Source organism: Ovis aries, chromosome 13 (genome assembly GCF_016772045.2).
Source record: "Ovis aries strain OAR_USU_Benz2616 breed Rambouillet chromosome 13, ARS-UI_Ramb_v3.0, whole genome shotgun sequence".
NCBI lineage: Eukaryota > Metazoa > Chordata > Mammalia > Artiodactyla > Bovidae > Ovis > Ovis aries.
The window spans coordinates 22,262,564-22,281,470 of NC_056066.1; the positions used below are offsets into that span (position 1 = coordinate 22,262,564).

The 18,907-nt window shown below is 37.4% G+C and overlaps 1 protein-coding gene across 49 annotated transcripts in view; it reads left to right on the forward strand.

Moving 5' to 3' along the window:
• Positions 1–18,907, forward strand: part of MLLT10 (MLLT10 histone lysine methyltransferase DOT1L cofactor) — a 213,522-nt gene that overhangs the window by 114,826 nt on the left and 79,789 nt on the right. For all 49 annotated transcript variants that reach the window (XM_027976600.3, XM_027976601.3, XM_027976602.3 and 46 more), the window contains one exon: positions 513–608. In XM_027976600.3, coding sequence (XP_027832401.1) covers positions 513–608 — 96 coding nt within the window. The remainder of the gene's footprint in view (positions 1–512; positions 609–18,907) is intronic.

Sequence of the window (18,907 nt, forward strand, 5' to 3'; positions counted from 1 at the left end):
TAGACATCAAAAAGAATTTCTTGTCTGAGTTTCTTTGCACTGGTTTGTAGTTTATCGGCCATAGAATTTAATGCATGGTGTTGGGGAATCTGATACCATTATGAGGTGATAGTGCATGTCAAAGTGTATAGAAATTTTAAAGTACTATTTATGAAATCTGTACAACAGCATTTGGTATTTTTAATAGGACAAAAATAGTTTGTCAGATATAAATGTAGACTTCAGTTTATCTTTTAGGTTGGTCAAGGATAAGAAAACAAATCACCTTAATATAACTTACAGTAGTAGTATTATATATTGTAATATATAGTAATACATGTAGTAATAGCATCAGTATATTACTATTATTGTTTATATATAAAATGATATCTGATTAGAAGTGAGTTTGTTTTTTTGACAAGCATTTATTAATATTTTAAATTACTTGAATGTAATTACAAAGAAATATCTTATTATGTGTATATCAGTTATAATTTAAATTTAAATTGTATTTTACTTCTGTTCATTTTTAGAAATATAAAGAAAAGGACAAACACAAACAAAAACATAAGAAGCAACCAGAACCATCACCTGCATTGGTTCCTTCCTTGACTGTTACTACAGAAAAAGTAAGTTTTAAATGTCATATTTTGATTTACGTAATATTTGTGCTGACTTTGACCTTTTAACTAGTTAGATGCTACATTTTGAAAATACTTGAATTGTCCTGGTTCCTCCTAACCAATTTTACGTCTCTGAGACTACATCAAGCATGTTGATTTTCCCTCTCTTAGTCCTTTATCCTATCTTCTCTTTATTCTATGCTTATTTCTTAAGAATGTTAAGAAGTAGGTGACATTATTGACATGTATATTTTGGGTTGTGCAGTTGGCTTCTTCCATCTGTAATTTTGAATTCTGACTTCAACACTTACAGACTTAACTCTTAGGTTAATTAACCTCTTTGTAACAGTTTCGTCGTTTGTAAAGTTGGGGGAGATAATTGTTGGAATTAAATGAGATAATGCATTTAAAACAGTTAGAGCAATATCTTGGAGAAGGCAATGGCACCCCACTCCAGTACTCTTGGCTGGAAAATCCCATGGACGGAGGAGCCTGGTAGGCTGCAGTCCATGGGGTTGCCAAGAGTCGGAGGCGACTGAGTGACTTCACTTTCACTTTTCACTTTCATACATTGGAGAAGGAAATGGCAGCCCACTCCAATGTTCTTGCTTGGAGAATCCCAGGGACAGGGGAGCCTGGTGGGCTGCCATCTATGGGGTTGCACAGAGTCGGACACGACTGAAGTGACTTAGCAGTAGAACAATATCTGGTTCATAGTAAGTATTACTTAGTAAATGTTAAATATTACTAAGATTATTATCATGTGGTTAACATGAAAGCAAGTGGAGACAGGGACAGGCAGCTGGGACAGTACTATGAAAGGAAGGTGAGGGGGTTGCAGTAGGAGAAGAGGCCAGTGTGAGAGGCCAATCTTGTAAGACTGTATAAGCCAGTGGAAGGTTTTTAATTTGAGTGAGACGTGAGCCATTAGAGTTTTAAGCTGAGATGTAACATGGTCTTAACTTAGGTTTTATAAGAACCTGCGGCTACTTTGTTGTATATGGACTATAGAGAGTCAAGAGTGAAAGGAAGGAGGCCATTAGGAGGTTATTGCAATAATCCAGAAAGGGACGGTGGTGACCCTAGAGGATTTTGATTGGCATTTCGTCAGTGACCTATACATACGTTAAACATCTTTTCATGTGAATATTAGCTATTTATTTATTTATTTTGGTGAAGTGTGCACATCTATCCACCACCTCTCCCTTTTTATTGATTTGTTTTATTACCGAGTTTTGTGAAGCATTATGTGTTTCAGGTGCAAGTCATTTATCAGATACATATGTTTTCTTTTAAAGTTTTTATCTTTTACATTTAGGTCTGTGATCCATTTTGAGTTAATTTTTGTGTATGATGTGAATTATACATCAAAGTCCACTGATTTGAATATTGATAATTCAGTTTTTCCTGAGCCATTTTTAGAACAGATTGTCCTTTCTTTATTAAATTACCTTTACCTCCATTTGTTGAAAGCCAGTTGACCATCTGTATATGGCCCTATTTCTAGGCTCTAATTCTGTTCCATACCACACAATCTTGATTACTATAGATTTATGATGATGCTTGAGGTCAGATAGGGTCCACCTTCCAAGATTGTACTCTTTCAGAGTTGTTTGGGCTATTCTAGGTTCCATGCATTTGTATATGGATTTCAGAATTAGATTGTCAGCTTTTAGAAATAAAACTGCTGGTATTTTGAATCAAACTGCAGTGAATCTACAGATCATTTGGGGTAGAGTATTAATACCTTAATAATACTGAGTTTTCTGATCTGTGAACATTGTGTGTGTTTGTGTATAACTTCTTTATCCTCTCCAAGATTGTACTCTTTCAGAGTTGTTTGGGCTATTCAAGAAAGAAATGGCAGCCCACTCCAGTATTCTTGCCTGGAAAATCCCATGGACAGTGGAGCCTGGTAGGCTGCCGTCCATGGGGTCGCAAAGAGTCGGACACGACTGAGCGACTTCACTTTCTTTATCCACTCAACTGTCAGTGAACATTTAGATTGCTTCCATTATTTACCAGTTGAAAATAGTGCTGCTGTAAACTTTGGGGTGCATGTATCTTTTTGAATTAGAGTTCTTACTGTCTGTTCTGGATATTTGCCCAGAAGTGGGTTTGCTGGATCCATATGGTAGTTCTACTCATAGTTTTTTTAGGAACCTCTATAGTACTTCCCATAGTGGCTGTATCAGTTTACATTCCTACTGACAGTGTAGGGAAGGGTTCCCTTTTTTTAGTACCTTCTCCAGCATTTATTATTTGTTGACTTTTTGATAGCCATTCTGATCAGTATGAAGTGATAATTTATTGTGATTTTGGTTTGCATTTCTCTAATTATTAGCAATATGGAACATCTTTTCATGTGCTTTTTGGCCATTTGTATGTCTTCTTTCAAGAGATGTCTACTTAGGTCTTCTGCCCATTTTTTAATTGTATTATTTTTCAGGTATTGAGTTGTGTGAGCTGTATGTATATTTTGGAAATGAAGCTCTTGTTTGTATTTTTTGTGAATATATTCTCCCATTCTGTTGGTATTTTTGTTTATTTTGTTGATGGTTTCCTTGGCTATATAAAAGCTTTTAAGTTTGATTAATTCCTATCTGTTTATTTTTCCTTTATTTTTGCCTTGGGAGGCTGATCTAAGAATACTGTTAAGATTTTTGTCAGAGAATGTTTTGCCTACATTCTCTTCTAGGAATCTTATAGCGTCATGTCTTATTTTAGGTCATTAAACCATTTTGAGTTTAATTTTGTATATGGTGTCAAGGAGTGTTCTAAAATCATTGATTGACAGGACTTCCCAACATCTCTTGTTGAAGAGACTATTTGTTCGTAATAGATGTATTGATACAGTTTTTCGTTTAAAATCTGTTAATATGATGAAGTATGTTGGTGATTTTCCAGTGTTTAAAAAAAATACCTTATGTTCCTGGGAAAATCCTACTTGGTCTTGATGTATTACCCGCTTTTTGATTATGTTGTTTATTTTTCTGATACTGAGTTGTATGAGCTGTTTGTATAAAAAATCCACTTGGTCTTGTTGTATTATGATTTTTATATACTGTTTAATTCAACTTTTAGGAATTTTACAGAAAATTTTGGCTCTCTCTTCATGAGGGATATTGGCCAGTAGATTGCTTTTCTTACAGTGGCTTTGGTGTTGGTTTCGAGGAGTGCTGGCCTTATTAGAATGAGCTAAAAACAAGTATTTACTCTTGTTTTCTGGAAGAGTTTATATAAAAATTAGGTAATATTACTTAATGTTTGCCAGTATTTACTTTTAAAGCTATCTGGGCCTAGAGTTTTCTTTAGAGGAAGATTTTTAACTGTAATACCATTAAAAAGAGAAATATAGGGCTGTTTAGGTTATCTCCTTCTCATTGAGTAAGCTTTGACAGTTTTTCACGTTTTTTTTCTAACCAGTTTGGCCATGAATTTTTATAATCTTAAGTTGTTAGCTTTTGGATTCAGTGAATCCGTGTTTCATTCTGCTTCCTGACCTGCATGCAGGTTTCTCAGGAGGCAGGTAAGGTGGTCTGGTACTCCCATCTCTCTAAGAATTTTCCACAGTTTGTTGTAATCCACACGGGCAAAGGCTTTCACGTAGTCAAGGAAGCAGAGATAGATGTTTTTCTGGAATTTCCCTTTTTTTCCTATGATCCAGTGGATGTTGGCAGTTTGATCTCTGGTTCCTCCGCCTTTTCTGAATCCAGCTTGATAATCTGGAAGTTCTCGGTTCATGTACTGCTTAAGCCTAGCTTGAAGGATTTTGAGCATTCCTTGCTAAAGAAAGAAAGAAAGGAAGTGAAGTTGCTCGGTCGTGCCCGACTCTTTGTAATCCCATGGACTGTAGCCTACCAGGCTCCTCCATCCATGGAGTTTTCCAGGCAAGAATACTGGAGTGGGTTGCATTTCCTTCTGCAGGAGATCTTCCTGACCCAGGGATTGAACTCCAGTCTCCTGTGTTATAGGCAGACGCTTTACCGTCTGAGCCACCAGGGAAGTCCAAGGAGGCTAGCGTGTAAAGTGAGTGCAGTTGTGTGGTAGTTTTGAAACCGTTTATCTCAAATTGGGACTTGAACCCATGTGCTGGGACTCAAACCTAGCCAAAAGCCAGTTTGGGACTTGAACCCAACCAAAACTCTGCTTGGAACTTGAACCCAGCCAAAACCCACAGTAGTTGCTTTCAGGACCTAATGAAGCTCAGATTCTTGATGTCTCATCATTGAAAGAATTCAGTAAGAGACAAAGTGATAGGTAAGAAATGGATTTATTCAGATTCAGAGGGAAGCACACTCCACAGACAGAGTGTGGGCCATTGCAGAGGGCAAGGGCAGCTGTGAAATGTGGTTTGGTTGGTTTTTATAGGCTGGGTAATCTCATACACTTGAGAGTTGGCTTTCAACAGGGAGGCCTGGAGTGCTGCAGTCCATGGGGTCGCAAATAGTCAGACAGGACTGAACCAAACTGAATTTCATATGCTAATGAGTAGGAGGATTATTCCACTGATTTTTGGGAAAGTATGGAGATTTCCAGATTGCCCATTCGTTGGTCTTTTGACAATGAGTTGGAACTGTCATGGCACCTCTGGGTCTTGTCATTTCACTTACTGATTAAGGATCAAGGTCTAGTCTTTTCAGCCATCTTGATCCCATTTAATTCTAATTTTTTTATGTGTCCTTGGGCTGTGTCATTCTTTGAAAAGTTGTGCCCTGCCCCTTTCCTTCCTGTTACATTTTGAACATTCTTTGGCATTGTCTTTCTTTGGGATTGAAATGAAACATGACCTTTTCCTGTCCTATGACCATTGCTGCATTTTCCAAATTTGCTGGCGTATTAAGTGCAGCACTTTTAACAGCAATTTTAGGATTTCCAATATCAAAGGCTGGAATTCATCACCTCCACCTGCTTTGTTTGTAGTAATGCTTCTTAAGGCTCACTTGACTTCACACTCCAGGATGTGTGGCTCTAGGTGAGTGACCACACTGTTGTCTGGGTCAGTCATTAAGACCTTTTTTGTATAGTTCTTCTGTGTTTCTTGCCACCTCTTCTTTATCTCTGCTGCTTCTGTTAGGTCCTAGTTGTTTCTGTCCAAGATTTCTTGTACCCATTTTTACATGATATGTTACCTTTGTATCTCCAGTTTTCTTGGAGACATCTCTAGTCCTTCTGATTCTATTGTTTTCCTATATTTCTTTGCATTATTTACTTAAGAAGGCTTTCTTATCTCTCTTTGGTAATCTCTGGAACTCTCCATTCAGTTGGGTGTATTTTTCCTTTCTTTTGTCCCTTTGCTTCTCTTCTTTTCTCAGCTATTTGTAAGTCTTCTTGAGAGAACCATTTTAAAAACAAGCACCTAAGAAGGCTATAGTAGACCTGAAATATGAGCCAATTCAACATAATGAAGATTGATAAAATTTTCACACAATAGTAGGATACAAATTCTATTCGAGTTCCCTCCCATAGACTGTAAACAAGGAGACACTAGAACTTACCTGGGTACATAAAACAAGGTGCAAACATTTCCTGGTCTAAAGGTATTGAAATCGTTCGGAGTCTGTTCTTTTATCACTGTGTAATTATGTTAGAAATAAATATCAAAAGATATTTGAAAACAACCCATCTATTTTCAAGGGCAATGTGACATTTACTAAGAGAGAGATCTTTGACTTAGCCGTCAAAAGCCTCGATAAAGTTGCACTGAAAAAAAAAGAGTGATTGCAGAGGAGAAAGCATTTAAATGAGAAATTAGTATCAAAGTGAGAAATTAATATTAAAGACACTTAAAACCCCATGCATTTGGAAATTAAATGTCTGCTTTTAAATGATGGGTGTATCTAAGAAGTGAGAGCAAGGAAAATTAGAAAATATTTGTAATAGAATAAAAATGAGAAGATAATTCACCAGACTTTATTGCATGCTGCTGAAGCTGCTCAATGCAATTAAATACAGTGTGGCGTCTTGAATAAGGTAGGAAAACAAATAATGGACACTGGCATGAAGTTTTGTGAAATTTGAACAAAATCTGTTCAAATTTTTTATTAACTTTATAATATATCACTTGTTAATTTCCTGTGTATTTCTTTATGGTATTTCTTTATATTTAAAGAGTTAGATTAGAAGTTTCAAGTCTCATTCACCTAGGGTTCAGTTTTGATGTACATTCTTTTCAGTGGTTTTTAGCAAATGTGTAATGATATGTATCCACCACTACAGAATCATTTCAGTAACCTAAAAATATTGTTTTTTATCTATTCATTCCTCTGTCTTCCTAAGCCCTGACAACTGCAAAAATTTTTAATGTCTTTATAATTTTGCCTTTTTCAGAATGTCATTTAGTTGGGCTCATGTAATATGTAGCCCTTTCAGACTAGAGTTTTTTCACTTAGTAATGTTTCTTTGGGGCTCCAAAATCACTGCAGATGGTGATTGCAACCATGAAATTAAAAGATGCTTACTCCTTGGAAGAAAAGTTGTGACCAACCTAGATAGCATATTCAAAAGCAGAGACATTCCTTTGCCGACTAAGGTCAGTCTAGTCAAGGCTATAGTTTTTCCTGTGGTCGTGTATGGATGTGAGAGTTGGACTGTGAAGAAGGCTGAGTGCCGAAGAATTGATGCTTTTGAACTGTGGTGTTGGAGAAGATTCTTGAGAGTCCCTTGGACTGCAAGGAGATCCAGCCAATCCATTCTGAAGGAGATTAGCCCTGGGATTTCTTCAGAAGGAATGATGCTAAAGCTGAGACTCCAGTACTTTAGCCACCTCATTCGAAGAGTTGACTCATTGGAAAAGACTCTGATGCTAGGAGGGATTGGGGGCTGGAGGAGAAGGGGGCAACTGAGGATGAGATGGCTGGATGGCATCACCGACTCGATGGATGTGAGTCTGAGTGAACTCCAGGAGTTGATGATGGACAGGGAGGCCTGGCGTGCTGCGATTCATGGGGTTGCAAAGAGTCGGACACGACTGAGCGACTGAACTGAACTGAATTGAATGTACATTCAAGATTTGTGTATCTCTTCAAGGCTTGATAGCTGAATTTTTTCTACAGGTGAATAATATTCCATTGTCTGAACACTGCATTCACCTACTGTAGAAGGACATCTTGGTTGCTTCCAGATTCTAATAGTAATGGATAGAGCTGCTATAAATATCCATGTGGAAGTTTTAGTGTGGACCCAATTTATCACCTCCTTTCAGTAAAAAACTGGGAACGTGATTACAAAATTACAAGATTAGTTTTCATTTGGGTTTTTTTCTCCCTCATTGGCTGCATCTCATGGCATATGCGATCCTGTTTCCCTGATCAGGGATGGAACTTCCTTTGGAAGCTTGGAGTCTTAATTGCTGGACCATTAGGCAAGTCCCTGTTTTTGTTTTTCTTCTTTTGGATTTTGTTTGTTTCATTTGTTTTTTTTGTTTTGTCTCACCACACAGCTTACGGGCTGTTAGTTCCCTGTTGACTCAGTGAACCTGGGCCCTTGGCAATAGAAGTGTTGAGTCCTAACCGCTAGACTACCAGGGTATATTCCCTCATATGTTTAGTTTTGTAAGAAATTGCCAAACTGTTTTCCAAAATGGCTGAATCACTTTGCATTCCTATCAGCAAAGAGTAACAGTTCATTTTACTCTACATCTTCCCTAGCCATTGGTGTTATTTTAATACTGTTTAAATTATATCTGCTGACATAAGATCTAGAGCATGTATCTTTTCTCACAGTTTTTTGTCATTTGTGTATATTTTTTGGTGCTGCTGCTGCTGTTAAGTCGCTTCAGTCATGTCCGAATCTGCGCGACCCCATAGACAGCAGCCCACCAGGCTCCCCTGTCCCTGGGATTCTCCAGGCAAGAACACTAGTGAGGTATCTGTTAAGATTTTTTGCTGTTTTAAAAATCACATTGGTTGATTTCTTATTGTTAACTTTCTCGAGTTCTTTATATGAGATATAGTCTTTTTTATCAGATATGTCTTTGTAATTATTTTGAGCCAGTCTGTATTATATCTTTTTATTTTCTTGACAATGTCTTTTGCAGAGTAGAAGTTTTCCATTTTACTTTTTTCTTTTCATTTCTTAAACATCCCATTTTAAGGAAATCCAGTTTACCATTTTTTTCATTAATAGTTTATGCCTTTGGTGTTGTAGCTGAAAAGCCATCACCAAAACAAGGATTATCCTGTTTTATGTTATTTTTTAAACAATTTTATCAGTGCAGTTCACTCACTCAGTTGTGTTCTACTCTTTGTGACCCCATGGACTGCCTCACGCCAGGCTTCCCTGTCTACCACCAACTCCTGTAGCTTGCTCAAACTCAGGTCCATCGAGTCGATGATGCCATTGAACCATCTCATCCTCTGTCGTCCCCTTCACCTCCTACTTCCAGTCTTTCCCATCATCAGGAACTTTTCCAGTGAGTCAGTTCTTTGTCTCTGGTGGCCAAAGTATTGGTGTTTCAGTTTTAGTATCAGTCCTTCCAATGAGTATTCAGGACTGAATTCTTTTAGAATGGATTAGTTTTATCTCCTTGGATTCCAAGGGACTCTTAAGAGTCTTCTCCAATAACATGGTTCAAAAGCATCAATTCTTCATGGATCATCCTTCTTCTCACATCCATACATGACTACTGGAAAACGATAGCTTTGATTATATGGACCTATGTTGGCAAAGTAATGTCTCTGGTTTTTAATGTGCTGTCTAGGTTGGTCATAGCTTTTCTTCCAAGGAGTAAGCATCTTTTAATTTCATGGCCACAGTCAGCATCTGCAGTGATTTTGGAGCCCAAGAAAATAAAGTCTCACTGTTTCCATTGTTTCCCCATCTATTTGCCATGAAGTGATGGAACCAGATGCTATGATCTTAGTTTTTTTAATGTTGAGTTTCAAGTGAGATCTTTCACTCTCCTCTTTCACTTTCACAAGACATTCTTGAGTTCCTCTTCCGTTTCTGCCATGAGGAATGCATCATCTGCGTATCTGAGGTTACTGATATTTCTCCTTGCAATCTTAATTCCAGCTTGTGCTTTATCAGCATATTTGCAGGATGTACTCTACATATAAGTTAAATAAGCAGGGTGACAATATACAGCCTTGACATATGCCTTTCACAATTTGGAACCAATCTGTTGTTCCATGACCGGTTCTAACTGTTGCTTCTTGACCTGCTTTACAGATTTCTCAGGTGGCAAGTCAGGTACCCTGGTATACTCATCTCTTTAAGAATTTTCCAGTTTGTTATGATGTACATAAAGGCTTTGGCATAGTCGATAAAGCAGTAGTAGATGTTTTTCTGGAATTTTCTTCCTTTTTGATGATCCAGAGTATGTTGGTAATTTGATCTATGGTTCCTCTGCCTTTTCTAAGTCCAGCTTGAACATCTGGAAGTTCACAGTTCATGTATTGTTGAAGCCTGACTTGGAGAATTTTGAGCATTACTTTGCTAGCGTGTGAGATGAGTGCAATTGTACAGTAGTTTGAACATTCTTTGGTATTGACTTTTTTGGTGATTGAAATGGAAACTGAAATTTCCAGTCCCATGGTCGCTGCTGCGTTTTCCAAATATGCTGCCATATTGAGTGCAGCACTTAACAGCATCATCTTTTAGGATTTGAAATAGCGCAACTGAATTCCATCACCTCCGCTAGCTTTGTAGTGATGCTTCCTAAAGCTCACTTGACTTTGCATTCCAGGATGTCTGGGTCTAGGTAGGTAATCAACTCCATTGTGGTTATCTGGGTCATGAAGATCTTTTTTGTGTAGTTCTTCTGTGTATTCTTGCCACCTCTTCTTCATGCCTATCTTTGCATGAAATGTTCGCTTGGTATCTCTAATTTTCTTGAAAAGATCTCTAGTCTTTCCCATTCTATTGTTTTCCTCTATTTCTTTTCATGGATCACTGAGGAAGGCTTTCTTATCTCTCCTTGCAGTTCTTTGGAACTCCGCATTCAAATGGTATATCTTTCCTTTTCTCCTTTCCCTTTAGCTTCTCTTGTTTTCTTAGCTATTTGTATGGCCTCCTTAGACAACCATTTTGCCTTTTTGCATTTCTTTTTCTTGGGGATGGTGTTGATCATTGCCTCCTGTACAATGTCACAGACCTCTGTCCATAGTTCTTCAGGCATTCTGTCTGTCAGATCTGATCCCTTGAATCTATTTGTCACTTCCACTGTATAATCATAAGGGGTTTGATTTAGGTCATAGCCGAATGGTCTACTGGTTTTCCCTACTTTCTTTAATGTAAGTCTGAATTTGGAAATAAGGAGTTCATGATCTGAGCCACAGTCTGCTCCTGGTCTTGTTTTTGCTGACCGTATAGAGCTTCTCCATCTTTGGCTGCTAAGAATATAATCAGACTGATTTCGATGTTGACCATCTGGTGATGTCCATGTGTAGAGTCATCTCTTGTTTTTTTTTTTTTTTTCTCCTTTTTTTGTCATCTCTTGTGTTGATGGAAGAGGATTTTTGCTTTGACCAGTGCATTCTCTTGGCAGAACTATATTAGCCTTTGCCCTGCTTCATTTTGTACTCCCGTGTCCAAACTTGCCTGTTACTCCACGTGTTTCTTGACTTCATACTTTTGCATTCCAGTCCCCTATAAAGAAAAGGACATCTTTCAGTTCACTGAGTCTTAAAATGTCGATGTTTATTCTTGCCATCTCCTGTTTGACCACTTCCAATTTACGCTGATTCATGGACCTAACTAACATCACAGTTCCTATGCAATATTTGTTCTTCACAGTATTGGAGTTTACTTCCATCAGCAATCGTGTCCACAACTCAGCTTTGTGTTCGCTTTGGCTCCATCCCTTCATTGTTTCTGGAGTTATTTTCTAGTCTTCTCCAGTAGCATATTGGGCACCTACTGAGGTGTTCATGTTTTAGCATCATATCTTTGACAGCTTATAGTGAATGGTATCGGATTCGTGATCTCAGAAGATTAAACTTCAGGACCAGGACCAGGAACCAGGCTTGATCACTCAAGAGCTTTTGTATTGCAGAGTTTTATTAGAGTATAAAAAGGGACAGAGAAAGCTTCTGGCATAGACATCAGAAAGGGGATGGAGAGTGCACCCCTCGCTAGTGTTAGCAAGGGAGTTATATACTTTTTTAATTGGTTATTACAATAAATCAAAAGAATGTCTCAAGTTTGTGAAAATTTTACCAAACCCAGTCCCACAATTTACATTTTAGGATAGCAGGATTACAGTTTAACAATAGATAGATCCTACCAGACCCATTCCCATAAGATACATTCTGATATATCAAGATTAATCAGAAGGTTTTCAGGAAGGAGAAACTGTCCTCAAGCAGGATACATTGTTGTTATATAATCCCTAGTACAGAGTTTAAACTGAATTGTGTAATCATCAGTTCCAGGCTTAAAGATAAAAAACAAGCAAACAAACTAAGTTTTATGTGACTAAGGAATGTAGAGGGAAAAAAGAGTTTGTCCTTTCCTCCTTCTGGAGAACCCCCAACCCCTTTCTTTGCCTCAGGGACCCTGGACTTCTTATCAACCTGCCTAGGAATTGACTCTCTCATCTTTTTGCCTTTTCATAGTGTTCATGGGCTTCTCAATGCAAGAATACTACAGTGGTTTGCCATTCCCTTCTCTAGTGTACCACATTTGGCAAAACTCTGCACCATGACCCTTCTGTCTTGGGTGGCCCTACACTGCATTGCTCATACGTTCATTTAGTTAGACAAGGAGTTTTAGAAACTCTTTATAATGAGTTTCATAGTTTTCTATTATACATTTAAGTTTGTAGTCCATTTTGAGTTCATTTTTGTAAGGGATATGTCTTCTGTGTCTAGATTCCTTTTTTTTTGTTTGTTTTATGTGCATATTTAATATTCTAGCACCATTTGTTGAAAAGCTTGTCTGTATTTCATTGTATTACTTTTGTGATCAGTTGACAGTGTTTGTGTGGATCTATTTCTGAGCTGTCTGTTCCATTGATCTATTTGTCTAGTCTTTCATCAATACTATGATGTCCTAATAACTATAACTTTATAGTCAGTCTGAAATTGTGTTAATATCACTGCTCCAACTTGTCTTTCCGTGTTGCGTTGGCTATTTTGCTTCTTCTTATGTAGAATCAATTTCTCAGTAGTCACACACACACAGAAATGCTGGAATTTTGATTCAGTATGTTTAGATCTGTGGATGAGGTTGGGACAGTTTGATGGTGATATTGGCAACTTATCTATGAAGTTGGGAAAATTCTCCATTTACTTAGTTCTTTAATTTTGTTCATCAAAGTTTTGTTTCTTCCTCATACAAACCTTCTACATATTTAGTTAGATTTAACCTAAGGATTTATAATTTCAAATTCAACTTGTTTCTTCCTGGTATATAGGAAACCAGTTTCCTTTTTTACGTTAACCTTATTCTGAAACCTTGCTGTAATCACTTTTTTTTTTAAGGCTTATTGCTTTCATTTTAGTGTGAAGTCAATTTGTATATCAAAGGAAAAAAATGGGGTGATGGTTGAATAGGTAGCATTTTTCCTTTCCCAGTGTCACATAACATAATCGTACATATGTAATTAACATGTTTTAGACTTGACTAAATACAATATTTTCTCTTTCCCTCATTTTTAAAAAATTGTTTTCCCATTTATTACAACGTATTGAGTAGAGTTCTGTGTGCTATACAGTAGGTTCTAGTTGGTGATCTATTTTAAATAGAACAGTGTTGTCTGTGTCAATCCCAGACTCCCATATAGTTACTTGTTCTTTATTGGGAACTGCTGGCAGATGAAAGGATCTCTTTGGATGCCATATCTTAAAATGCATCTTTGTAATAAAAGGAGTTAGAAGAATGAGACTGGTTTATGGAAATAGGCAAGAATATAGGCTTCTGGAACAGTTTGGAGGTTCCTTAGAAAACGAAGACTAGAAGTTACCATATGACCCATTACTCCTACTCCTGGGCATGTATCTGGAGGAAAACTTGGTTTAAAAGTATACATGTATGCCACTGTCCATTGCAAGACCTTTTAGAACTAACACCAAAGAAAGATGTCCTTTTCATTATAGGGGACTTGAATCCAAAACTATGAAGTCAAGAGATACCAGGAGTAACAGGAAAGTTTGGACTTGGAGTACAAAATGAAGCAGGGCAAAGGCTAACAGATTCTGCCAAGAGAATGCACTGGCCAAAGCAAAAACCCTCTTCCATCAACACAAGAGATGACTCTACACATGGACATCACCAGGTGGTCAACACTGAAATAAGATTGATTATATTCTTAGCAGCCAAAGATGGAGAAGCTCTGTACAGTCAGCAAACATAGACTGGGAGCTGACTGTGGCTCGGATCATGAACTCCTTATTCCCAAATTCAGACTTAAATTGAAGAAAGTAGGGAAAACCACTAGACCATTCGGCTGTGACCTAAAACAAACTCCTTATGATTATACAGTGGAAGTGACAAATAGATTCAAAGGATTAGATCTGATAGAGTTCCTGAAGAGCTATGGATGAAGGTTTGTGACATTGTACAGGAGGCAATGATCAACACCATCCCCAAGAAAAAGAAATGCAAAAAGGGCAAAATGGTTGTCTAAGGAGGCCTTACAAATCGCTGAGAAAAAAAGAGAAGAGAAAAGAGAAGCTAAAGGCAAAAGAGAAAAGGAAAGATATACCCATTTGGAATGCAGAGTTCCAAAGATAGCAAGGAGAGATAAGAAAGCCTTTCTCAGTGATCCATGCAAAGAAATAGAGGAAAACAATAGAATAAGAAAGACTACAGATCTCTTTAAGAAAATTAGAAATACCAAGGGTACATTTCATTCCTTGGAAGGAAGGCTAGTACCACCCTAGACAGCATATTAAAAATCAGAGACATTACTTTGCCAACAAAGGTCCATCTGACTCAAAGCTATGGTTTTTCCAGTAGTCATGTATGGATGTGAGAGTTCGGGTATATATAGAAGGAAAGCTGAGTGCTGAAAAATTGATGCTTTTGAACTGTGGTGTTGGAGAACACCCTTGAGAGTCCCTTGGAGTGCAAGGAGATCCAACCAGTCCTTCCTAAAGCAAATCAGTCCTGAATATTCAATGGAAGGACTGATGCTAAAGTTTAAACTCCAATACTTTGGCCACCTAATGTGAAGAAGTGACTAATTGGAAAAGACCCTGATCCTGGGAAAGATTGAAGGTGGGAGGATAGGGGAAGACAGAGAATGAGATGGTTGGATGGCATCACTGACTCAATGGACTTGAGTTTGTGAAAGCTCCAGGAGTTGGTGATGGACAGGGAAGCCTGACATGCTGCAGTCCATGGGATCACAGAGGGTTGGACACAACTGAGCGACTAAACTGAAGGGAACATTTCATGCAAAGATGGGCACAATAGAGGATGGAAATGATATGGACCTAATAGAAGCAGAAGATATATCAAGAAAATCTGGCAAGAATTCACAGAGGAAGTATACAAAAAATATCTGAGTGACTCAGATAACACAGTGGTGTGATCACTCACCTAGAGCCAGGCATTCTGGAGTCCGAAGTCACGTGGGCCTTAGGAAGCATCGCTATGAACTAAGCCAGTGGAGGTGATGGAATTCCTGTTGAGCTATTTCAAGTCCTAAAAGATGATGCTGTTAAGGTGCTGCACTGAATATACCAGCAAATTTGGAAGACTCAGCAGTGGCCACAGGAGTGGAAAAGGTCAGTTTTCATTCCAATCCCAAAGAAAGGCAACGCCGAAGAATGCTCAGACCACCACACAGTTGCACTCATCCCACACAGTAGCAAAGTAATGCTCAACATTGTCCAAGTGAGTCTTCAGCAGAACGTGAGTGAGTTCCAGAAAAACATCTACTTTTGCTTTGACTATACCAAAGCCTTTGTGTGGATCACAGGAAAAAAGAGGTTGTAGACAATTGGTATAATTTCTTCCTGAAGTATTCTGTAGAATTCACCAGTGAACCCATCTGGACCTGGTGCTTCCTATAATTTGGTGGGTGTGGTTCATTATTGATTCAATTTCTTTAATAGCCATAGGCCTGTTCAGATTGTCCGTTTCTTTTGTTGTATGACTTTTAACAGTTGTGTCTTTCAAGAAATTGATCAGTCTTCAGTAGGTTATCGAATTTGTGGACATAGAGTTGTTCATAATATTCTTTGATTATCCTTTAATGGCTAAGTGTTGTGTAGTTAATTGTTCTCTCTTTTATTTCTGATATTAGCAGTTTGTGTCCTCCCTTTTTTTCCTTAGTTGTCCTGTCTAGAAATTTTATCAATTTTATATATCTATTCAAATACCAGCTTTTGGTTCCATTGGTTTTTCTCTGTTGATTTTCTGTTTTCGTTTCCTTGATGTATTTGCTTTTTGTTTCTCGTTTCCTAAAGAAGAAGGTAAGGTTATTCATTTAAGATCTTTTTTTTTCTAATACAGCATTCAACACTACGGATTTCTCTGGCAGTCCAGTGGTTAAGACTTCACCTTCCAATTCAGGGGTTGCATTTTCAGTCCCTGCTTGGGGTGCTAAGATCCCACATGCTTTGCGGCGAAAAAAACAAAAACATAAAACAAAAACAGTATTTGTAAGAAATTTAGTAAAGACTGAAAAAATGGTTTTTTCAAAAAGAATTTAGTGCTATTAATTTCATTGTAAGAACTGCTTTTACTGCATCCCACAAATTTTAATGTTGTATTTTCATTGTTGTTTGGTTTATAATATTTAAAATGTTCTCTTGAGCTTTATGTTGTGTAGAATTGTGTTGTTTAATATCCAGGCATTCTGGGATTTTTTTTTTTTCAAGCGCTCTTTCTGGTAATTGATTTCTTTCTTATATACATTGTGGTCTGAGAGGAGACATTACAAGATTTCTGTTTAGGATTTGTTGAAGCGTGTTTTATGGTGCAAAATGTGATCTGTTCTGGTGAATGCATGTGCCATGTGAGTCTGGGAAGAATGTATATTTTGCTCTTATTGGATACAATAGTCTGTAGATGTCAATTCTATCCACCCGATTAATGATGTTGGTCAGTTCAAGTATGTCCTTACTGATTTTTGCCTACTGAACTGGACTTGTCCAGTTCTGATAGAGGGATGTTAACAGGAGTGGTTTCATCTCTTGTAGTTCTATCAGTTTTTGCCTCATGTATTTTGATGTCAGGCAGAAACACACGAAAGATTTCTGTGATATCTTGTAGTCTTGATAAGTTTATTGTTATATAATGTCAGTTTTTATTCCTGTTAACTTTCCTTGCTGTGAAGTCTGTTCTGTCTTAAATACAGCTATTCTTGGATTTTTCAGATTAGTGATTGTGTGGCATATCTTCTTCCATTTATTGATTTCTTTTTTACATCTATTGATTTTTAATCACAGTGTGTCTCTATATTTACTACACTTGAGTCTTGTTTTTTGATTCACTCTGACCATTTCTGTCTTTTAATTGGTATATTTAGATCATTTATGTTTAGGGAGATTTATTGATACAGTTTAGGTTAGTATCTGTGAAAGCCATTGCTTTTTTGTTGTTGTTGTCCTTGGTCTTTGTTCCTGTTTTTGTCTTTCACATGTTATTTACCTTTTGTGGTTTTTATTGGTTGTTTTATATGATTTCTCTCAATTCTTAACATATCAGTTTTTTCCCCCACTTTCCTGGTTGTCCTCATGTTTGCAGTATGTCTTTACAGTGTATCTAAGGCTACATTCAATAACACTATGCTATTTCATGGTAGTACAAGTATCTTATAATAACAAAGTATTCCTAATTTCTACCTCCTGTCTTTTCTGTCAGTACTGTTATTCATTTCATTTACACATGAGCATACATAGCATATGAATATATAAGTGAAGTGAAGTCACTCAGTCGTGTCCGACTCTTTGTGACCCCATGGGCTGTAGCCTACCAGGCTCCTCTAGTCCATAGGACTTTCCAGGCAAGAGTACTGGAGTGGATTGCCATTTCCTTCTCCAGGGGATCTTCCCCACCCAGGGATTGAACCCAGGTCTCTTGCATTGTAGACAGACGCTTTACCGTCTGAGCCACCAAGGAAGTCCATGAATATATAACTATATATCAAATATATCATTGAGCAAACTGTTAAAATCAATTAAGAATAAATAAGCAAAATCAATTATTTTACCTTCATTGATTCATTCTCTGATGTGCTTCTTCATACAAATCCATGTTTCTGACCTGTTTCATTTTCCTTCTCTGAAGAATTTTTAAAAGTTATTGCGAGGCAGGGCCACCAGTAACTAATTACCTTAATTTTTTTCTTTGTCTTTCACTCTTTTAGTATAATTTTGCAGTGTGCAGAATTCTAGTTTTTTTTCCCCTCAACACTGAATATTTTACATCACTCTGTTGTTTGCATTGTTCCTGAAGAGAAGTCAGTTGTAATTCTTATCTTTTCTCCTTTGTAGGTAAAGCTGTCTGCCTTGTGGGTTCTTTGAGAGTGTTTTCTGTTATCTTTGATTTTCTGCATTTTCAGTATGATGTGCCTATGTTTTTTTGTTTGTTTGCTTGCTTTTTGGCCTTTATCTTTCTTGGTATTCCCAGAGCTTCTTGGATCTGTCATTTGGTTTCTGACTTTAATTTGGTTATTCCTTCAAAATTGCTTGTGTTGCTTTCTTTTCCTTCTGTTACTCCCACTCCCAACTGTGTTTATACCTTTTATAGTTGTCTTGTGATTCTTGGACATTGTTCTGTGTTTCTTAGTTGTTTTTTCTCTTTACTTCATTTTTCGAAGTTTCTAGTTTCATATCCTCAAGCTCTGAGATGCTTTTCTTAGCCTTCCTTGCCCAGTGTGCTGATGAGTACATCAAAGTCTTCATTTTTGTTACAGAGTTTTTAATCTCAAAGATTCTTTAATTTTTTCTTAGAGTTTCTTTTTCGTTTTTTGCTTACAGTATCCATCTGTTGTTTGCATGCTGGTTTTTACATTAAAACCCTTAACATACTAATCATAATTTTAAAAATTCTTGTGCTGGTAATTCCCACAATCCTGCTGTATCTGTCTCTGGTTCTGATGTTTGTTTATTCTTTTCATGCTGTATATGTGTCTTTTAGTGTGCCTTATAGTTTTTTGTGAAAAGATGTATATGATATACTGAATAAAAGCGAGTATGATAAGTAGGCCTTTTAAAATAATGTGATGTTAAGAGGGGCAGAAAGCATTCTGTATTCCTGTGGTTAGTTCTCAGTCTTTTGGTGAGCCTGTGCTCCTGGACTATGAATCACGAGTGATTCTCACCCCCTACCCTGCTTTGGTGGGACAGGATCAAGTGGGGGTTGTAGTTGGATATTTCCCTTCCTCCACCTACTTGAAGCTCTGATAC